Genomic DNA, 24,064 nt, shown 5'->3' on the forward strand with positions numbered 1-24,064 from the left:
AGAATCACTGACCGTCATGTTTGCAGTAGGTCTTTAAAAACAACAGAGTTCTGTTAGATATAGGGTCTTTGAAATCTTGTCTGGAAAAACAGAAGTATGGTGGCTCCCAAAGGGTGGCAGTGTTGTCCAAGTTAAAGAACTGAGAAGTCCTATGGTGTGACTGTCCTCAAATATAGGAACCACCTGTTACTCAGCAGACGAGGGCTCTGTTCTGTGCAATGGGAGACTCAAGGGAGACCACAACGGGCTGTGGAAAGGGGTCCATTTGGCATGCCCTCTCAAAATAGAAACAATGACACGTGGTTTGTTAAGGTCAAGAAAATATCCCGGGACTGCTCGTTGTCCTCTGTTGCGGGACGTCAAGATCAGTGATCATGATATATCTGCCCACCGCTAACTCCGCCCCACACTCTGCCTCCTATTCTGTTGGAATGTGGTTGGTGTCTACTACTTAGCTGGACTGATCTTCAAAATAAGATATACACTCTCAAGGACTTTCTTCTTCTTCTGCAGTTTTTGTAAGGGGGTTTTGACACTGAGGTTTCGGAGTAGTTGGGGGTTGGGGGGCGTTCTCACGTGTCTCCACTTGTGTCACCAAGCGGGTGGGCTGCCAAAGTCATGCCGGCCGGGTTTCAGCAACTGGGAGGAGAGGTCAGTGCATTTGTTGTTAATTTTTTGTTCAATAAGTAGATCTGTGGAAACAGTGCCCACGACAGTGGCAAAAAACTTGTTTATGTGTTTTGACCTTGAGTGTTGGGTTTGGCGAGGTACTGGTGTGACTGCTTCACTCTTCCAAGCTGGCGCCTACATTAACTGTTTTTATTTGCAAAAATACCACTCAAAGATCCTCTGTATTACAGGGGTGCTCTGCTATCTTAAAGGATTTAGTGAAAAACAAATGCACTTTGCTGTTTTTACTGCAAAAATCCAACAATAACACTTGTTTTTAAAGAAAGACTTAGATTTCAAAGATCCTTAATATGACAGGAACAAGAAAAATGTGTCACAGATATTTTTGGGGACAGAAGCCCTGTGCGGTTTTTACTGCAGAAAAACATGAAGGGATCACTATGTTGTTTTTCAGAACATACTGCAAAAATCGTAGACGATGATTCTCTTTCTGACAGTAGCGTTTTGCTATTTTAAAAGCACCTACCGCAAAAACGCTCTTCAAAGATCCTTTGTATGATTTTAACACCCCACCGTTTTTAAGGACCTTCTACAAAAACACCAGTCAAAGATCCTTTGTAGGACATTATTAGGAATAATACTGTTACACAATAATGGGGTTATGATGTCTGTGTTCTCCAAAGTATGAATCTTTGTGTTGTACACGTGATACACCTCCATCCATCCATTTTCTACCACTTGTCCTTCTCAGGGTTGCGGTTGACGGGGTCCAAAGTGCAGGTATTAACGTTAGTTTTTATCCTGTAGGAACAACCATGCAAATTGTTCGTTTCTGGGAGCACTTTTGTGTATGTGCACGCACTTCGGGCGTTTGTATACGTGTGGAATGATAGCCGTTAACGTATACGGCTGGACAATTCATAGAATTTGGATCGATATTTTGGCTTCTCTCAATCATAAAAGTATTATAATTGATAAAAACTATTAATGTGTCACCCAAATTATGTGCAAATTTCTGCGCTTGTAACGGTGAAATGCATGAATGAATGTATGAAAAAAAAGACCACATCTACTAAAACATTTGGACATCATCTTGGATCCTACTTTTTATTTGACAGAGTGCCAGTATCCCTAATCGGTAATCACACACAACAACAAAAAGCAGAGCCTTATGAGTTCTATTTTAATATAATGGCGGACAGAAATGGCCAATAAAATGGAATCCGCTGTTACACATAGAATATCATGGAAATTGACATAAATGTGAGTGAAATGTTGTCATTGCGTCGAGGAGGAACATTTGTTTGGGAAAATGATGTGTCCTGTAGCGCTTATTTTATCCCCGAAACAATAAACAGCTCCGTCCTGAACTAAACTGTTGAGACTGCCACTTGAAACATCAACTGAGCTATGAAGCTAAAGCTAGCAAAGACAATCCATACGCCCACAACACATCTCGTCTGCTTGCATTGTTATGAACGTGATGTGTATTTCTGGTCTTGTCATCCTCGTCCGGACAGATGGGTGACACCGCAGTGCGACAGAATCAAAAGATCTGTCAGAGACGCTTTACTGAACCATAGGTTGCTGTATTACAAGTGAAGTGAATTATATTTATATAGCGCTTTTCTCTAGTGACTCATGGCGCTTTTACATAGTGAAACCCAATATCTCAGTTACATTTAAACCAATGTGGATGGCGCTGGGAGCAGGTGGTTAAAGTGTCTTGCCCAAGGACACAACGGTATTGACTAGGATGGCGGAAGCAGGGATCGAACCTGGAACCCTCAAGTTGCTAGCATGGCCACTCTACCAACCGCCCCGAGCGAGTGTCATTAGACAGGTCTGTGGCCCTGGAGGAGGTCAAGTCCAAAATGAGGCACTCCTCACTTGGAGAAGCCAAACCATCAGTTTTATATTCCTCCTTTCGGTCTCTGTGTGTGTGCTAAGTCAGGAGAGCAGATCCTGACCATAAAAGGAGATGTTCATGTGTAAGTGTCGGGAAAACAACTGCTTTAAGTCATAACTTAAATGTTGGCATTGAGCTAGACAGGTAGTCCATTATCAAGGATATGAATATCAGTTTTGCATTCCGAAGTCCCAATTGGAGCCTCTTTTCCTACGAGAAATGATCCAATCCACCTGCAAATATCAAAATAAAGGGGCTTATCTATTTATGTGCTCAAATTGAAATATCCATCCATACATCCATTTCTACCGCTTATTCCCTTTTGGGGTTGCTGGGGGCGCTGGCGCCTATCTCAGCTACAATCGGGGCGAGGGTTCCAGTCACCGTCTGCAATGCACACATGATTGATATGGTTAAATTGTTAACACCCTGAACAAGTCGCCACCTCATCGCAGGGCCAACACAGATAGACAGACAACATTCACACTCACATTCACACACTAGGGCCAATTTACTGTTGCCAATCAACCTATCCCCAGGTGCATGTCTTTGGAAGTGGGAGGAAGCCGGATTTAATTAAACTTGGTGGTTTGCTTTCTCCAAGGTGAATATGAACATTCACCATATGCAAACATAATATGAGTTAATTAATTCACTTCAAATGTCATCATCGATTTAAGATGAATGTACAAATAACACAACAGCTGTTTTTTTTAAACTGCTTCAAGTCGTCTCCTCGCTCCTTACAACCGCACACATCCACCCTTCACAATACCAGCGCTATGCAGAACAGCCAATCTCACTGCGCTAACAAAAAATACAGGTTTCAAATAGGTACCTCACGCAAGCACAATGCAATTATAGAACTTATTGACACATTTACTAAATTATTATGCCTTAACCTAAAATACTGCTCAATATTGTCCAAATTGCACCAATATATGTCAGGATGTTTGCATTTAAAGGGGCTGTTTGCAACATTTACACAGATGCCTTGAAGGTGTTAACTCTCCAATGTATTTTACAGTATATTCCGTCCTCTTACGGCTTCTAGGACGTAATGACGTAATAACGTACGTACATAATTAGCTTTGGGTGTTGTTAGCTAATGATAGCGATTCGGATAGCTCGCATTGAATGTATATTCTATCATAACAACAACGTGACTGCAAATTGTTCGTTGCTTCCCTTTGACTGTTTTTGTACGTGTGACCGTGCTCTCTGAGCGTACGTTTTGGCGAGAGCGGACTAATCATTTCACTCAAGCCGGTAAAAATTGCTATTACATAAACTTTGTAGATGTGAAAAATATGGACAATTGTCAAACAAATGTGTTCTTCACACCACCATTGGTAACATAAGCTAGCCAATGGTGTTTTTTTTTAGATGTTTTTACTTTAAATATTTTACAGTGAGTAAATTGAAAACTCTTTAATTAAAGAAAATTCAATTACATTGTTATTTATGACACAAAAAGCACACACTCTATTGGCTTTCATATTGCTGTTGTTATTTCAATTTATTGTTGTTACTATTGTTATCATTTTACTTGTTCATTATTAATTTAAATGTGGTTGTTCTTTTAAGGCAGGGTTGTCAAACGAACAGGTTTTTTCCGGCCCATGTGATGAGTTTGCCAAGAGTTTTCTTTTTTTTTTTTAAAACAGAAACTGCTGTTTTAAATGTGTCCACTGGATGTCACAATAGCAATTCTGCTTGGCAAGCAAATGTTTTATCTTGGCGCCAAGCAAGAGGTAACACAGTAAACGGTAAATGTGGCTCTTCCTTCTCGACCCACATGAAACTTAATACCTGCCATTTTATGGCTTCTGCTTCAAAAACCCTCGTTGCCCCAAAATGTCTCTGTCAAACACGAAAAAAGTGAACTTCATTTTTGTATAGTTTCACCTCCGTTATTAACAGTTTGTTGAGTTAGCTCTGTATTGATACGTGGACATGACAAAGGAGGTATTTGATACATAGAAGAGTTTAAAAGTTGTGTTTTTTGTTCAGTCCCATAAATAGTCAGATAGATAAATGGATGGATGGATGGATGGATGGATGGATAGATAGATAGATAGATAGATAGATAGATAGATAGATAGATAGATAGATAGATAGATAGATAGATAGATAGATAGATAGATAGATAGATAGATAGATAGATAGATAGATAGATAGATAGATAGATGGATGGATAGATAGATAGTACTTTATTGATTCCTTCAGGAAAATAAAATTCCAGCAGCAGTGTACAGAGTTGAGATTAATTAAAAAAAAAAAAAGACTGTGACTTAAAGTTTAATTCTGGTTTTGTAGATACACTGAGAAAAAATATAAAATCATTGTGTTTTTGAAACTGCACACATTTCCTCAGAATTTTCAACAAACTTGAAGTGTTTTGTCCAGATGATTATTTGTGATTTGTATGTTTTCATAATGCTTGTTCTATTTTTAGCCAAAATAATACAAAGAAAACAACCTAGAGTTGTCTTTATTTTTAAGTTATGATTTTGTAATTTCGGGCTATTTGGTGAAACATTTTTATCCATGAGGCCCCTGAGCTAAAATGATTTTGACACCCCTGGTTTAAGGTATATATTAGACAAAGTTGTGTTTTGGTGGTACAATAAATACTGGTATTTTCAAAAGAATGAATAATCGTGTTATTAATTGTGATTTCAATATCAATCAAAAATAAATGTGCTTCTTATTTTTGCCAGCCCTACATGAATGCTAGACAATTCCCTCAGGCAGAGGAGATTTTTTTATGCAATATAGTAATTGTGACAAACGTAGAAAATATGAAAGTGTTCTGTTAATTAAACTACTAATGGTAACATAAGCTAGCCTTCGGCGGTGTTGTTTTCATTAGAAAAATGTCATTTGGAGTAATTCTTTCCCACAGAAATAACTACGGTAAGTAAAAGTATAAAAGTATTGAAGCTACTCTGACAAGTACAATTTATCCAAAAAGTGACTGAATTAAATGTAGCACGTTAGCTACTAAGCTAACACACCACTTTAATTTGTAAATTTCGGTATAGGTGTTGTAAGGTTAGCAATAGCAATCAATTAGATTACTCTTTGATTACTTACTTAGTATAATAGCAACTTTATCGTTAACGTTATTAACACTGCACATCACTCAACGGGCAAGCATCAAATATTTAAAGGTTTTTAAGAAAACTAATTACTTTCCTTGGCAACTATGTATTGGGTAATTATTTTGTTATCAGTTAAAAAAAATGTTCGGGAGACTATAGTACAAATAACTAATACCGTATTTAATTACCTACAGTGTCTGTGACACTGTAAGTAATTAATTATCATTATCACTATAAGTATCACATAACGCCAAACCTGGAAGTGTGAAGTCAAGTACTTGACTTCCCTAAAGAGAAGGGGGTCTTTAATGAATATTCGTTAACAATTTAACCATATCAATCATGTGTGCATTGCAGACGGTGACTGGAACCCTCGCCCTGTCAGTCTTCACTGCTGTACTGGGATCACTGCAGTTTGGCTACAACATCGGCGTTATTAACGCGCCCCAAAAGGTAGCACTAACTTTTGAAAATACAAGAAACAACGCGAAAGAAAAACAACCAAAAACTTTTTGCAGTAAAGTTGTAACACGGTTGTTTGGTTGATGCTAACGCTATATTAATGAGCAATACAAGAAACAACTCTTTCAAGAATCAGAAAAATAGTACAGAAAGGTTTCAATTTCTCAATATCCTAGATTTTACAGCATGTCCACGGCAGTGTTGATTCTCAGCAGTGGTACTTCAGGAAACACATTCTCTCTCATGCAAAGAAACATCTTGCTGATGCAATCTATGTGTGTTTTACTTTTTCAACCCCCAAATGTTCTAAACCAGAACTGGGAAAATTAAGGCCGGGGTTTAAGATTTTCAATCTGGCCCGCTGGACATTCCCAAATAATTATTTTCAATCTTTAAGATCGAAACTGTAGCTGCCATTATGATGTTTTCAAATGACCGTAAGTCTTGAACTATACAAAGTATTTTAATTGTTAGAATCTGTGCTTTTGCGTGATATACTAGTTACTATGGTAATCTAAGTCAGTGGTTCTCAAATGGGGGTACGCGTACACCTGAGGGTACTTGAAGGTATGCCAAGGGGTATGTGAGATTCTTTTTTTTTTTTAATCTAATAATAGCAACAATTCAAAAATCCTTTATGAATATATTTATTGAATAAAACTTCAACAAAATATGAATGTTAGTTCATAAACTGTGAAAAGAAATGTAACAATGCAATATACAGTGTTGACAGCTCAATTTTTTGTGATGTTAATGAATTATTTTTTGTGAAGAAACGTTTAGAATTATGTTCTTGAATCCTGATGGATCTCTATTACAATCCCCAAATGTTCACAGGGGGTACATCACTGAAAAAAGGTTGAGAACCACTGATCTAAGTCACAGCTGCTCAGACAAGGCACCAAGCTGTGTTTTATGTTGCAATTTCTTCAAAATAGCCACCCTTTGCTCTGATTACTGCTTTGCACACTCTTGGCATTCTCTCGATGAGCTTCAAGCACACCTGTGAAGTGAAAACCATTTCAGGTGACTACCTCTTGAAGCTCACCTTTTTTTGTAAAGTACATAACTCCACATGTGTTCATTCATAGTTTTGATGCCTTCAGTGACAATCTACAATGTAAATAGTCATGAAAATAAAGAAAACGCATTGAATGAGAAGGTGTGTCCCAGCTTTTGGTCTGTACAGTACATCAATCAATCAATGTTTACTGATACAGGGGACGGCATGGCGAAGTTGGTAGAGTGACTGTGCCAGCAATCTGAGGGTTACTGGTTCAATCCGCACCTTCTACCATCCTAGTCACGTTCATTGTGTCCTTTGGTAAGAAACTTCACCCTTGCTCCTGATGAGCGCCTTGCATGGCAGCTCCCACCGTCAGTGTGTGAATGTGTGTGTGTGAATGGGCGAATGTGGAAATACTGTCAAAGCGCTTTGGGCTCCTTAAAAAGGCGTAGAAAAGCGCTATACAAGTACAAACCATTTACCATTTACCATTTATAGCCTTAAATCACAAGTGTCTCAAAGGGCTGCACAAGCCACAAAAACATCCTCGGCTCAGATCTCACATCAGGGCAAGGAAAACCTCAACCCAATGGGACAATGAGAAACCTTGGAGAGGACCGCAGATGTGGGGACCCCCTGGGCGACCGGTGCAATGGACTTCGAGTGGATCTAGCATAATATTGTGAGAGTCCAGTCCATAGTGGATCCAACATGATAGTGAGAGTCCAGTCCATAGTGGGGCCAGCAGGAGACCATCCTGAGCGGAGACAGGTCAGCAGCGCAGAGACGTTCCCGAACCGATCCACAGATGAGCGGTCCACCCAGGGTCCCGACTTTGGACAGCCAGCGCTTCATCCGTGCCCACCGAACATGTGCCCCCCCCCCCCCCCCCCCCATTCCACAAAGGAGAGGGGGGCAGAGCAGAAAAGAAACGGCAGATCAACTGGTCTAAAAAGGGGGGTTTATTTAAAGGAGTACTGGAGCCCGAATAGAAAAGGCTCTATAGCCCGCATACTTTTTTTGGGCTCTGGGAATCACTAATAAACTGGAGTTATTTGAACGCAGATTTTGTGCCGGGACATATGGTACAATACAATCAGCAAGATAGGATGGAGCTAGACTGTGCGTCCCAGCTACAACTGGGTTCTATTAACACTGACACGATGGTATATACGGCGGATACTGCCCTCCAAAATAGTTTCTCTCGTTTTGAGGAAATAACATTAGAGGAATTGTTACAACGTGTAAATGGAATAAAACAGACAACATGTTTACTTGACCCTCTTCCTGGGAAACTGATCAAGGAGCTCTTTGTATTATTAGGTCCATCAGTGCTAAATATTATAAACTTATCACTCTCCTCGGGCACTGTTCCCCTAGCATTCAAAAAAGCGGTTATTCATCCTCTTCTTAAAAGACCTAACCTCGATCCTGACCTCATGGTAAATTACCGACCGGTGTCTCACCTTCCCTTTATTTCAAAAATCCTTGAAAAAATTGTTGCGGAGCAGTTAAATGAACACTTAGCGTCTAACAATCTATGTGAAACCTTTCAATCCGGTTTCAGGGCAAATCACTCCACGGAGACAGCCCTCGCAAAAATGAATAATGATCTATTGCTAACGATGGATTCTGATGCGTCATCTATGTTGCTGCTCCTCGATCTTAGCGCTGCTTTCGATACCGTCGATCATAATATTTTATTAGAACGTATCAAAACACGAATTGGTATGTCAGACTTAGCCCTGTCTTGGTTTAACTCTTATCTTACTGATAGGATGCAGCGTGTCTCCCATAACAATGTGACCTCGGACTACGTTAAGGTAACGTGTGGAGTTCCCCAGGGTTCGGTCCTTGGCCCTGCACTCTTCAGCATCTACATGCTGCCGCTAGGTGACATCATACGCAAATACGGTATTAGCTTTCACTGTTACGCTGATGACACCCAACTCTACATGCCCCTAAAGCTGACCAACACGCCGGATTGTAGTCAGCTGGAGGCGTGTCTTAATGAAATTAAACAATGGATGTCCGCTAACTTTTTGCAACTCAACGCCAAAAAAACGGAAATGCTGATTATCGGTCCTGCTAGACACCGAACTCTATTTAATTATACAACTCTAACATTTGACAACCAAACAATTAAACAAGGCGACACGGTAAAGAATCTGGGTATTATCTTCGACCCAACTCTCTCCTTTGAGGCACACATTAAAAGCGTTACTAAAACGGCCTTCTTTCATCTCCGTAACATCGCTAAAATTTGCTTCATTCTGTCCACTAAAGACGCTGAGATCATTATCCATGCGTTTGTTACGTCTCGCCTCGACTACTGTAACGTATTATTTTCGGGTCTCCCCATGTCTAGCATTAAAAGATTACAGTTGGTACAAAATGCGGCTGCTAGACTTTTGACAAGAACAAGAAAGTTTGATCACATTACGCCTGTACTGGCTCACCTGCACTGGCTTCCTGTGCACTTAAGATGTGACTTTAAGGTTTTACTACTTATGTATAAAATACTACACGGTCTAGCTCCATCTTATCTTGCCGATTGTATTGTACCATATGTCCCGGCAAGAAATCTGCGTTCAAAGGACTCCGGCTTATTAGTGATTCCCAAAGCCCAAAAAAAGTCTGCGGGCTATAGAGCATTTTCCGTTCGGGCTCCAGTACTCTGGAATGCCCTCCCGGTAACAGTTCGCGATTCCACCTCAGTAGAAGCATTTAAGTCTCACCTTAAAACTCATTTATATACTCTAGCCTTTAAATAGACTCCCTTTTTAGACCAGTTGATCTGCCGTTTCTTTTCTTTTTCTTCTATGTCCCACTCTCCCGTGTGGAGGGGGTCCGGTCCGATCCGGTGGCCATGTACTGCTTGCCTGTGTATCGGCTGGGGACATCTCTGCGCTGCTGGTCCGCCTACGCTTGGGATGGTTTCCTGCTGGCTCCGCTGTGAACGGGACTCTCGCTGCTGTGTCTTGGATCCTCTTTGGACTGGACTCTCGCGAGTGTGTTGTATCCATTGTGGATTGAACTTTCACAGTATCATGTTAGACCCGCTCGACATCCATTGCTTTCCTCCTCTCTAAGGTTCTCATAGTCATCATTGTCACCGACGTCCCACTGGGTCATTATTGTCACCAATGTCCCACTGGGTGTGAGTTTTCCTTGCCCTTATGTGGGCCTACCGAGGATGTCGTGGTGGTTTGTGCAGCCCTTTGAGACACTAGTGAATTAGGGCTATATAAGTAAACATTGATTGATTGATTGATAGACTGTGTAGTATTTTACAAAGTTTGTATACGTAAGTAGTAAAATCTTAAAGTCACATCTTAAGCGCACAGGAAGCCAGTGCAGGTGAGCCAGTATAAGCGTAATATGATCAAACTTTCCCGTTCTTGTCAAAAGTCTAGCAGCTGCATTTTGTACCAACTGTATTGTTTTAATGCTAGACATAGGAAGACTCGAAAATAGTACATTACAGTAATCCAGACGAAACGTAACGAACGCATGAATAATGATCTCAGCGCTGCTAGTGGACGAAATGGAACGGATTTTAGCAATATTACGTAGATGAAAGAAGGCTGTTTTAGTAACACTCTTGATGTGTGACTCAAACGAGAGAGTTTGGTCGAAGATAATACCCAGATTCTTTACCTTTCGCCTTGTGTAATTGTTTGGTTGTCAAGTGTTAAGGTGGTATTAATTAATAGGTGTCGGTGTCTAGCAGGACCGATAATCAGCATTTCGGTTTTCTTAGCGTTGAGTTGCAAAAAGTTAGCGGACACCCATTATTTAATTTCATTAGGACATGCCTCCAGCTGACTACAATCCGGCTTGTTGGTCAGCTTTAGGGGCATGTAGAGTTGGGTGTCATTAGCATAACAGTGAAAGCTAACACCGTAGTTGCGTCTGATGTCACCTAGCGGCAACATGTAGATGCTAAAGAGTGCAGGGCCAAGAACTAAACCTTGGGTAACTCCACACGTTACCTTAACATAGTCCGAAATCACATTGTTATGGGAGACGCACTGCATCCTGTCAGCAAGATAGGAGTTAAATCAAGATAAAGCTAAGTCTGACATACCAATACGTGTTTTGATACGCTCTAATAAAATCACATGATCGACGATTTGAAAGCAGCACTAAGATCAAGAAGCAGCAACATAGATGACGCATCAGAATCCATCGTTAGCTATAGATCATTAGTCATTTTTGCGAGGGCTGTCTCCGTAGAGTGATCTGCCCTGAAACCGGATTGAAAAGGTTCACAGAGATTGTTAGACGCTAAATGATGGGGGGAGCTGCCATGCAAGGCACTAACGAGGACCCATCAGGAGTAAGGGTGAAGTGTCTTGCTCAAGGACACAACGGATATGATTAGGACGGTAGAAGGTGGGGATTGAACCAGTAACCCTCAGATTGCTGGCACAGCCACTCTACCAACTTCGCCACGTTGTCCCCTGTGTGGGCGGAAATCAAATTTAAAAACGCTAAGGCGGTAATGATAGGGACTGTATACAGATTCCCTAACCAAAGTGATTTCTATGGTGCTCTCAAGGAGTGGAGAAAATTATAACAGGAGATCTGAACACAGATTAAACGTAGAGATGCGCCTGTCTTCAAATCTTACAGCAAGCTTTGTAATCTGGACGGTCTTTCCCAGCTAATAACACTACCCACGGCGTGGCAAAGTTGGTAGGTGAATGGCACCGTGCTGACATTAAACAATCCATACACTTAGGTAAAACGGAATCCATCCTATTTGGGTCCCAAATCAACCTTAAGAAGGTTAGTGACTTCACTGTAAAAGTGGGTGACATTGTTATCACCAGGAAAGATGAGGTTTCTCTATAGAATCTCCTCTCTGGTCACCAAAAGCACCATGAAAATTCTAGCGGGAACTCTCGTTCAACCCTTTTTCGATTACGCTCGCACCTCCTGGTACCCCCGGCCAGCACCTCCAAAATCCTCATATCTAGTCTCCGAACATCCCAGAACAAGCTAGTCAGGTTACTTTTAGACCTCCACCCCAGATCACGCCTCACTTACCCACTTCTCCCAAGTGGGCTGGCTCAGGGTGGAGGACAGAGTAAAACAACTTGCACTGAACCTAGTCTATAAAATACGCTACACCTCCCTGATACCGAAGTACATGTCAAACTACTTCCATAACATAAATGACCTCCATAACTACAACACCAAGGGGAGCTCCACAAAAAATGTTAAACCCAGATTTCGATCTAACAAAGGTCTTAACTAATTCTCCTTCTGTGCCACATCAATATGGAATGCACTCCCAACAGGTGTAAAAGAAAGTGCATCTCTATCCTCCTTCAAAGCCGCAGTAAAAGAACAACTCCAGGCAACTTCAACCCTTGACTAACCCTCCCCCCTCCATATCCCTCCTCCCCGGATTGTAAATAATCAAATGCAAATAATCAAATGTATATACTTGTTCTTATGCTTTCTGAACTCACTATTTTCACTGCTCGCTGTACATATCCCATGAAGTCAGACCTACACGTTTCAATGTCGATTTCTCAGATGATGCAATTGTTGATGACTGAAGTGCTGATATCAACCAAACCGAACCCCACTTGGGGTCCTACTTTTTTGTAAGCGTTTTGAAAACAAATGATAAACGTATGCATTGTCCTGTGATATCTCACATTATATACTGTGTTTTGGAAACAAGTTGTCATAAATGTTACTTAATTCATTAAAAGAAATAATATAAAAAGAGACACATTTGTATGCATATGTAAAAATGTATTCAGTTATAAAGATTCATTCACTTTCTTCTTTCCTTCATGGAACTTAACTTTACCGCTGCTGGTAGTTTTTTTAAATGTTTTTATTTAATAAGTTGTGGGTGTATTTATTTCAGTATAAAAACATACAAAGTGTTTTTCTTGGGTCATGAAATGATGATAATCGTGCGCCACGACATAGATACATTTTATATTTAAGGCTTAAATCTCTGGAGTCTACATCAACTTCAGATCTATTCCTCATTTCAAAATGTTTTAGTTTTTTATGTTTTATGTTTTATCAAACAAAACTATGTTTTTTATGGCAAACACAAAATATGCAAAAAGCAGTCCATCCATCCATTTCCTACCGCTTATTCCCTTTGGGGTTGCAGGGGGCGCTGGTGCCTATCTCTGCTGCATCCGGGCAGGAGGCGGGGCACACCCTAGACAGGTCGTCACTTCATCGCAGGGCCAACACAGATAGACAACATTCACACTCACAATCACACACTAGGGCCAATTATGTGTTGCCAATCAACCTATCCCCAGGTGCATGTCTTTGGAAGTGGGAGGAAGCCGGAGTACCCGGAGGGAAATATTCCACCAAAAATAATTTTCAAAGTGGAATATTTGATGTGACAAAATCGGGGTTGAGGTGTGGGGGTGGGGGGAAGGAGGGTGTATTATAACCTCCCTTAAGAGTCAGTGTTGCAAGGGGTTCTGGGTATTTGTTCTGATGTGTTTATGTTGTGTTACGGTATAGATGTTCTCCCGAAATGTGTTTGTCATTTTAGTTTGGTGTGGGTTCACAGTGTGGTGCATATTTGTAACAGTGTTAAAGTTGTGTATACGGCTACCCTAATATATGGCTGTTGACTAAGTATGCCTTGATTGACGCTCAAACCACTTAAACGTTCTCTCTCTCTCGCTCTCTCTTGCTCTCTCTCTCGCTCTGTCTCTTTGTCTCTGCCCCCTGCCCCCCTCACGACTGTTGCTGTGTGCGCACATCTTCACAATTTGTTTTGTTTTTAACCCATCTTAACCCTGTACGTGCATTGGAAATACACGCAACGTTGACACAAAACGCCGTACATTTGAGGCATTTAAGAAACCCCGACCCGACAGTCCCGCAAAAAAGACATGTCCGGGGAAAAGAGGACGTATGGTCAGTGTAATGTTACTATGCCGGTACATAACATGTGTTCACATGTTACCTTTGTGTGCTGTCAGCTAATGATAGCAATTTGGTGAGCTAACGTACGGTGTCATTGAATGTATGTTCTTTCGTAACAAGAAGACTACAAATAGTGTGGAAAAGACAATGGCAGAAAAAACATGATTTAATAGAATGAGCAGTTGTGACAAATACAAACCCCAAAACCAGTGAAGTTGGCACGTTGTGTAAATCGTGAATAAAAACAGAATACAATGATTTGCAAATCCTTTTCAACATATATTCAATTGAATAGACTGCAAACACAAGATACTTAACATTCAAACTAGAAAACTGTTATTTCTTGGAAATATTAGCTCATTTAGAATTTGATGCCTGCAATGTGTTTCAAAAAAGCTGGCCCAGGTTGCAAAAAAGATTGAGAAAGTTGAGGAATGTTCATCAAACATTTATTTGGAAAACTCCACAGGTGAACAGGCTCATTGGGAACAGGTGGGTGCCATGATTGAGTATAAAAGCAGCTTCCGTGAAATGCTCAGTCATTCACAAACAAGGATGGGGCGAGAGTCACCACTTTGTGAACAAATGCGGGGGCAAATTGTTGAACAGTTTAAGAACAACATTTCTCAACGAGTTATTGCAAGGAATTTCGGGATTTTCACCATCTACGGTCCGTAATATCATCAAAAGGCTCAGAGAATCTGGAGTAATCACTGCACGTAAGTGGCAACGCCCATGACCTTCGATCCCTCAGGTGGTGCCGCATCAAAAAATGACATCAGTGTGTAAAGGATATCACCACATGGGCTCAGGAACACTTCAGAAAACCACTGTCAGTAACTACAGTTTGTCGGTACGTATGTAAGTGCATGTTAAAACTCTACAATGCAAAGCCAAAGGCAATCATCAACAACACCCAGAAACGCTGCTGGCTTCACTGGGCCCAAGCTCATCTAAGATGGACTGATGCAAAATGGAGAAGTATTCTGCGGTCTGACAAGTCCACATTTCAAATTGTTTTTGGAAACTGTGGACGTCGTGTACTCAGGACCAAAGAGTAAAAGAACCATCCGGATTGTTACAGGCGCAAAGTTCAAAAGCCAGCATTTGTGATGGTATGGGGGTCTAAGTGCCCAAGGCATGGGTAACTTACACATCTGTGAAAGCACCATTCATGCTGAAAGGTACATACAGGTTTTGGAACAACATATGTTGCCATCCAGGCAACGTCTTTTTCATGGTCGCCCCTGCTTATTTCAGCAAGACAAAGCCAGGCCACATTCTGCACGTGTTACAACAGCGTGGCTTCGTAGTAAAAAAGTGCAGGTACTAACTGGCCTGCCTGTAGTCCAGACATGTCTCCCATTGAAAATGTGTGGCGCAATATGAAGCGTAAAATACGACAACGAAGACCCCGGACTGTTGAACAACTTAAACTGTACTGAAAAGTTTCAAAAATTGATCTCCTCAGTTCCCAAACGTTTACTGAGTGTTGTTAAAAGGAAAGGCTGTGTAAAACAATGGTAAAATTGCCCCTGTGCCAACTTTTTTGCAATGTGTTGCTGCCATTAAATTCAAAATTAATATTATTTGCGCAAAAAAATTTAGTTTCTCAGTTCGAACATTAAATATCTAGTCTTTGCAGTCTATTCAATTGAATATAAGTTTAAAAGGATTTGTAAATCATTGTATTCTGTCTTAATGAATCACACAACACGCCAACTTCACTGGTTTTGGGTTTTGTATGTCCTATCGTAACAATAAGACTACAAATTGAAGTTGTGTGTAAGTAAAAGCCAATAGCAGAAAAAACATGATTTAATAGAATTAGCAGTTGTGACGAATAGAAAAAACAATATTTTCTGTTATGCTAGCCTATGGAGTTATTTATATATCGTATTATCGTTTTATTTTGAAATATTATATTTATTGGTGTATAATTCCTTCATGAACCACATGTATAATTTAATATTATCTAATTGAGTAAATACATGTTGAAAAATCCAGAAGTGTTATAGTTTTAGTTTTAGCAAATATAATTACCACTACAAAAAATATTCTAATAGAATGGCAATCACATTTTTTTTTAAGTCAGGGGACTTTTTCTGGGACGTCTCACCTTGACCCTCATGTGAGCGTCAGCTGATGCTAAAACAAAAATAGAGGCTGACATATTTGCACATGACACACACACAACCTTTACAGTTGACATCTATTTGTTTGACATGTGTCTTTGTGTTGTGTTCAGATTATTGAACAGGACTACAACACAACGTGGTTTCATCGCTATGGACAGCCGATCCCTACTGGGACACTTACGTCCTTGTGGTCTTTGTCTGTGGCCATCTTCTCCATCGGGGGCATGTTGTCCTCCTTCTGTGTCGGTTTTGTTTCGGAGTGGTTGGGAAGGTAAGAGTGTGTTACTTCCAAGAAAAACAAACAAAAATGACAGCAGCAAAAAAAAATAATAAATAAAGAACCTCCTTTCACACTAACAGTACGAGGCACAGAACTGTGGCAGACTTTTCTAAGATGCATATCAAGTTTTTTAGACGTGTTTCTTTTAGTACAAAACAGTCCTTTGTGACGGAGTAGATGTGTCCTTTCCCCAGGAGGAAGGCCATGCTCATCAACAACCTGTTTGCATTCATCGGTGGGAGCCTGATGGGAATGTCCAAACTGTGTCGCTCCTTCGAGATGATGATCCTCGGGCGCTTCATCATTGGCTCCTACTGTGGTAATACCCATTTATTTGTATTTGACACTTTTTCTTGTCTGTTTTTGCTGATGTTCTTATATCGTTTTGCTGTTGTTTTATTGTCTTTTATTGTGTGTCTTATACATTTTTGTGTGTTGCATGAAGTTTTTTCAATGTGTTTTTTACAGTTTTCTTGGAGTTTTGCTCTTTGTATTGTTTTTACTACTCTTGTCTAACAAAGCTAGTATTTTTATGTACTTAATGCTTATAGTGTGATGCTCAGCTCCTAGTGTAATGCTCAGCATGCTAGCCCGGTCAATGACACATCAACATATAGGCTAATGGGGGAAATACAGTCACGATCAAACATTTACATAAATTTGTAAAGAACAAAATGTCATGGCTGTCTTGAGTTTCCAATAATTTCTACAACTCTTATTTTTTTGTGATTGAGCGATTGGCGCACATATTTGTTGGTCACAAAAAACATTAATGAAGTTTGGTTCTTTTATGAATTTATTATGGGTCTACTGAAAATGTGACCAAATCTGCCAGGTCAAAAGTATACATACAGCAATGTTAATATTTGGTTAAATATCCCATGGCAAGTTTCACTGTAAAAAGGCACTTTTGGTAGCTTGTGTTTTTGACCACTCCTCTTGACAAAATTGGTGCAGTTCAGCTAAGTTAGTTGGTTTTCCAACATTAATTTGTTTCTTTAGCATTGTCCCCACGTGTAAGTCAGGACTTTGGGAAGGCCATTGTAAAACCTTAATTCCAGCCTGATTTAGCCATTTCTTTACCACTTTTGACGTGTTTTCGGGGTCATCATCCTGTTTGAACATCCAACTGCACCCAGCACCCAACCTCCGGTCAGATGATTTTAGGTTGTCCTGAAGAATTTGGAGGTAATCCTCATTTTTCATTGTCCCATTTAAGCACAAGTTTCATTGGCAGCAAAACAGGCCCAGAGCATTTTACTACCACCACCATGCTTGACGGTGGGAATGGTGTTCCTAGGATTAAAGGCCTCACCTTTACTCCTACAAACATATATTGCTGGGTATTGTGGCCAAACAGCTATTTTTTTGTTTCATCTGACATCACATGGACAAAGATAAGACCTTCTGGAAGAAAGTTATGCTGTATGTAAACTTTTGATCATGACTGTGAGTGCCCATTAGCCTGTATGTCAGTGTGTCATGCAATTGACAGGGCAAAACATCTTTTCGACAAATAAAACCTATGTGGATATGGGCAGTGTCGGTGCCTATTTCCTTCTCAAAATGCTGGTACGCTAGACTGACCATACGTCCTCTTTTCCCCAGACATGTCCTCTTTTGCTAGACTGTCCGGGGTGTCCGGGCGGGGTTTCTTAAATGCCTCAAATGTCCGGTGTTTTGTGTTAAGGTTGCTTGTATTTTCAATGTATGTACAGGGTGAAGGTAGTAAAAAAACAAATCAAATTGTGAAGTTTTGCACACGCAGTAACAGTCGTGAAGGAGGGGCAGAGAGAGCGAGAGAGGGAGGAAGTGAATTGATTGTCAATCAAGGCATACATGCTCAACAGCCGTATAAACAACTTTTACACTGTCACAAATATGCGCCACACTGTGAACCCACACCAAACAAGAATTACATATTTCAGGAGAACGTCTGCACCGTAACACAACATAAACACAAAAGAAAAAATACAGAGAACCCCTTGCAACACTGACTCAACTGGGATACTACAATAAACACCCCCGCTACACCCAAATGTGTTCCAACATTAGCACGGCTAAGTGCCATTTCTGGTACTGTATGTGCATGAGGTGATATTTGCTTGGCACAATATAATGCATTACATGTAATGATTTTTTACTTTGTATACTATTGGTAGAAGGCTATATGATTTATGCATAACGTGGTTTTGGGCTGCATATCTGGTAAACTCAGTTATGGCGAGTGGGAGGGGACTACAGAATTTTGACCCTGATTGCAGTACCATTTCTGGCCACATTCCTACATCTCGCACCTTAAAGGGTCTATCCTTCCATTCATTTTCTACCGCTTGTCCCTTTTGGGGTCGCGGGGGGGAGCCTATCTCAGCTGCATTCGGACCGTAGGCGGGGTTCACCCTGGACAAGTCACCACCTCATTGCAGCCTTTAAGGTTCTAATTATAAAAAATTCAATTAATGCGTTTTGGTGTCTGATGGTGTTTTTTTGTAATATTGTTATGTTTAGAGAGGGTAGAGGACGGCTCAGACACACAAATTATTGAACATTTTCTTCCCCCTGGTGTCAGAGCCGTCCTCTCCCCTCTCTAAACATAACAACAACATTACGCGGCCGTGGGAGTGTCCCGAGGTGCAACACACAGCGCGCAAGGATGAGGGTCGTTAATTTTTTTTAATCTGTAATTCCACGTTATTAACATAGCTATTTATGAAAACAAAATTGATTAAATATGTATTGAAATAGGGGGGTTAACTCACCAAAAATGATTCCCGGGTGCGGCCACCGCTGCTGCTCACTGTTCTCCTCACATCCCAGGGGTGATCAAGGGTGATGGGTAAAATGCAGGGAATCATTTCACCATACCTAGTGTGTGTGTGACAGTCATTGGTACTTTAACTTTTAACTTATTTTTTAGCATCTTGAGCACAGTCAGTACAACCTCTTTCCCATCAGCACATCTGCAGCGCACAGAAAAAAACATGCACTGGACCGCTTTTAAAGTGCCCGTAAAAAGTGTCAGACGTCTGCTGTGTGTTTTCTCGCAAAAAGCCACGACTTGGAGCTTGAGAACATGAATCTGTGGTGAAAGACTGTCTCCATGGCGACAGTTGTGTAATACATCCCAAACCTCATTTAAGTAAGGCGGTCTGCATCGGTTGTGAATAGCACATGCCCGATTGTAGCTGAGATAGGCTCCAGTGCCCCCCACGACCCCTGAAGGGAATAAGTGCTAGAAGATGGATGGATTGATGGAATATTAGTAGATCGCACAAATAGTACATGCTATTTTATGGATTTTACACGCTGTTTAGCACGTGGCATATGGATTTCAGAAAATCCGGTATTTTATTGCATTTTTTTTGCGTTGTGCTTATTTCTAATAGTTTTTTCTGCTTTTACTATGTTTTGCTGTTATTGGTTTGACTGCTTTTACTACACTTTTTACTGCATGTTGTGTTTTTCTTATGTTTTTCTGTTTTGTGTGTGTTTTTAATTTATTTATTGTATTTTTGTGCTTATTTTTATTTTTTTTACTGCATTTATTATGTTTTGCTGTCATTAGTTTGTCTGCTTTCATTACAGTGTTTGCTGCATGTTGTGTTTGTCTTATGTTTTTGCTGTTTTGTGTGTTTTTTGCCGTATTTCTTGTATTTTTTGTGCTTATTTCCAATAGCTTTTGTTGTTTTAATGTTTTGCTGTTATTGAGTAGTCTGCTTTTATCCCACTTTTGGCTGCATGTTGTGTTTTTCTTATATTTTTGCTGTTTTGTGTGTGTTTTTATTGCATTTTTGTGGTTATTTCTAATGGTTGTTGTTAGTTTTATTATGTTTATATATATATAGTATACTTTATGTGGGGCTTCACGGTGGCAAAGGGGTTAGTGTGTCTGCCTCACAATACAAAGGTCCTGAGTAGTCAGGGTTCAATCCCGGGCTCGGGATCTTTCTGTGTGAAGTTTGCATGTCCTCCCCGTGAATGCGTGGGTTCCCTCCGGGTACTCCGGCTTCCTCCCACCTCCAAAGACATGCACCTGGGGATAGGTTGATTGGCAACACTAAAAATTGGCCCTAGTGTGTGAATGTGAGTGTGAATGTCGTCCGTCTATCTCTGTTGGCCCGGCGATGAGGTGGCGACTTGTCCAGGGTGTACACGCCTTCCGCACGATTGTAGCTGAGATAGGCACCAGCGCCCCCCCAAAGGGAATAAGCGGTAGAAAAATGGATGTGTGGATATTTTCTGTGCTTAATTCTAATTGTTTTTGCTCCTTTTATTATGTTTTGCTGTTATTGGTTTGTCTGCTTGTATTACACTGTTTGCTGCATGTTCTGTTTTTATGTTTTTTTATGTTTGGTGTGTTTTTGCTACAACCCCCGTTTCCATATGAGTTGGGAAATGTCGTCAAATGTAAATATAAACGGAATACAATGATTTGCAAATCATTGTCAACCCGGACGGCGTGGCGCAGTGGGAGAATGGCCGTGCGCAACCCGAGAGTCCTTGGGCCAATACCCACCTAGTACCACGTCCGTTGTGTCCTGAGCAAGACACTTCACCCTTGCTCCAGATGAGTGCTGGTTAGTGCCTAACATGGCAGCTCCCTCTATCAGTGTGTGAATGTGTGTGTGAATGGGTAAAGGGGGAAGTAGTGTCGAAGCGCTTTGAGTACATTGAAGGTAGAAAAGCACTATACAAGTACAACCCATTTATTATATTCAGTTGAATATGCTACAAAGACAACATACTGTATTTGATGTTCAAACTGATAAACATTTCTTTTTTTGCAAATAATCATTAACTTTAGAATTTGAGGCCAGCATCACGTGACAAAGAATTTTGGGAAATGTGGCAATAAATACTGATAAAGTTGAAGAATGCTCATCAAACAATTATTTGGAACATCCCACAGGTGTGCAGGCTAATTGGGAACAGGTGGGCGCCATAATTGGGTATAAAAACCGCTTCCCAAAAAACGCTCAGTCTTTAACAAGAAAGGATTGAGCGAGGTTCACCCCTTTGTCCACAACTGCGTGAGCAAATAGTCGAACAGTTTAAGCACAACATTTCTCAAAGTGCAATTGCAAGAAATTTAGGGATTTCAACATCTACAACAAATTTAGGGATTTCAACATCTATAATATCCTCAAAAGGTTCAGAGAATTTAGAAAAAATCACTCCCCATAAGCGGCATGGCCGGAAACCAACATTGAATGACCGTGACCTTTAAACCCTCAGACAGCACTGTATCAAAAACCGACATCAATCTCTAAAGGATATCACCACATGGGCTCAGGAACACTTCAGAAAACCACTGTCACTAAATACAGTTTGTCGCTACATCCGGAAGTGCAAGTTAAAGATCTACTATGCAAAGTGAAAGCCATTTATCAACAACATCCAGAAAGGCCCCCGGCTTCTCTGGGCCCGAGATAATCTAAGATGGACTGATGCAAAGTGGATAAGTGTTCTGTGGTCTGACGAGTCCACATTTAAAATTGTTTTTGGAAATATTCATCATTGTATCATCCGGATCAAAGGGGAAGCGAACCATCCAGACTGTTATCGATGCAAAGTTCAAAAGCCAGCATCTGTGATGGTATGGGGGTGCATCAGTGCCCAAGGCATGGGTAACTTACACATCTGTGAAGGCACTATTAATGCTGAAAGGTACATACAGGTTTTGGAACAACATATGCTGCCATCTAAGCGCCATATTTTTCATGGACGCCCCTGTTTATTTCAGCAAGACAATGCCAAGCCACATTCAGCAAGTGTTACAACAGCGTGGCTTTGTAAAAAGAGTGTGGGTACCTTCCTGGCCCGCCTGCAGTCCAGACCTGTCTCTCATCGAAAATGTGTGGCGCATTTTGAAGCGTAAAATACGACATAAAACAAGAATGGGAAAGAAATCTACTTTCAAAGCTTCAACAATTAGTTTCCTCAGTTCCCAAACATTTATTGAGTGTTGTTAAAAGAAAAGTTGATATAACACAGTGGTGAACATGCCCTTCCCAACTACTTTGGCATGTGTTGCAGCCATGAAATTCTAAGTTAATTTTTATTTGCAAAAAAAAAATTAAGTTTATGAGTTTGAACATTAAATATCTTGTCTTTTTAGTGCATTCAATTGAATATGGTGTTGAAAAGGATTTGCAAATCATTGTATTCCGTTTACATTTACATCTAACACAATTTCCCAACTCATATGGAAACGGGGTTTGTATGTTTATTGCATTTTTTGTGCTTATTTCACTTTTTTTTTTTGCTGCTCTTATTATGGTTTGCTGTTATTGCTTTGTTTGCTCTTACTGCCCTTTTTGCTGTATGTTTTTTTTATGTTTTTTGCTCTTTTGTTTGTTTTTTGCTGCTTTTATTATGTTTTGCTGTGATACGTTTGTCTGCTTTTATTACATTTTTTGCTGCATGTGGTTTTTATGTTTTTGCTGTGTTGTGTGTTGTTTTTTGCTGTATTTATTGTATCTTTTGTGTTTATTTGTAATTGTTGTTACTCAATTTATTTTGCTGTTATTGGTTTGTCTGCTTTTATTACATTTTTCTGCTTGTTATTTTTTTATGTTTTGCTGTTTTGTGTGTTTTTTGGATGTATTTATTGCATTTTTTGCGCTTATATCTAAATCTATTTGCTGCATGTATTATGTTTTACTGTTATTTGTTTGTCTGCTTTTATTACACTTTATGCTGCATGTTGTGGTTTTCTTATGTTTTTTGCTGTTTTGTGTGTTTTTGCTGCGTTTCATTGCACATTTGTGATTCTAATGGACTCTAAATTGCAGGTTTGGCATCGGGCTTGACCCCCATGTACGTGGGTGAAATTGCACCAACCAGCTTGCGGGGAGCACTGGGGACGCTGCACCAACTGGCCATCGTTATTGGGATTCTCATTGCACAGGTAAACTCCATACACAGTGGAGTACAAGTGTCCCGAGCACTATGGGGCCAGAAGTTTTGCATTTTATTTTTCTTTTACTTTATGTTATTTTATGAAAAACTCAAAACAAACTGCTTACACCCTGCAAAACACTCACAGGAAACGTGGAGCAGACGCCGTCCACATAGTAGGAACGTAACATTGAAAAGGATTATCTTTAGTCGCTAGTGAACAGATGACAATGTCCAGCCACTCAAGGTAGCAAAAGGATCAACTTAAATAACCTTAATCACAAACAGAAAACAGTTGAGGGAAACGTGCTTGAAGGCATGTGTAAAGCAGTTATGAAAAAACACCAACACAACAGGAAGTGCCACCAAAATAAGAGCGCAGGACAGGAACAAGCACTAAACATGGAAGAACACTCACAAAACGCAACCTGGTGGAACCAGCCGTGACAAAAGAGCAGCTAATATTAGCCTCTCTTGTGGTTTGCGGTCTATTCTTTTTTATCAGACACAGACAACGAAACAGGTGAAAGCCCCCCTCTTGACGGTGCTGCAAGTTCAATCCAAATCTACAAAACTTTAAAGAAAAAAAATACTCATATTTATCTAACAAAAAAGTGGTTATTTTATTTTAAATCACTGATTTAAAATTAATTCAAGCACCCACTTATTTATATTTTCATGTCTAAAAGAATCATGGGA

At 40.2% G+C, this 24,064-nt stretch overlaps 1 protein-coding gene across 2 annotated transcripts in view; it reads left to right on the forward strand.

Moving 5' to 3' along the window:
- Positions 1 to 241: 241 nt before the first annotated feature.
- Positions 242 to 24,064, forward strand: part of LOC133560863 (solute carrier family 2, facilitated glucose transporter member 4-like) — a 45,285-nt gene continuing 21,462 nt past the window's right edge. Inside the window, exons 1-5 of one of the 2 annotated variants that reach the window (XM_061913866.1) lie at positions 242 to 651; positions 6,004 to 6,099; positions 16,296 to 16,456; positions 16,660 to 16,781; positions 23,260 to 23,375. In XM_061913866.1, coding sequence (XP_061769850.1) covers positions 619 to 651; positions 6,004 to 6,099; positions 16,296 to 16,456; positions 16,660 to 16,781; positions 23,260 to 23,375 — 528 coding nt within the window. In that variant the 5' untranslated portion in view covers positions 242 to 618. Of the gene's footprint in view, positions 652 to 6,003; positions 6,100 to 16,295; positions 16,457 to 16,659; positions 16,785 to 23,259; positions 23,376 to 24,064 lie in introns of both variants that reach the window. The other variant, XM_061913865.1, reaches the window with a different exon arrangement.

Source organism: Nerophis ophidion, linkage group LG10, assembly GCF_033978795.1.
Source record: "Nerophis ophidion isolate RoL-2023_Sa linkage group LG10, RoL_Noph_v1.0, whole genome shotgun sequence".
Classification (NCBI taxonomy): Eukaryota; Metazoa; Chordata; class Actinopteri; order Syngnathiformes; family Syngnathidae; genus Nerophis; species Nerophis ophidion.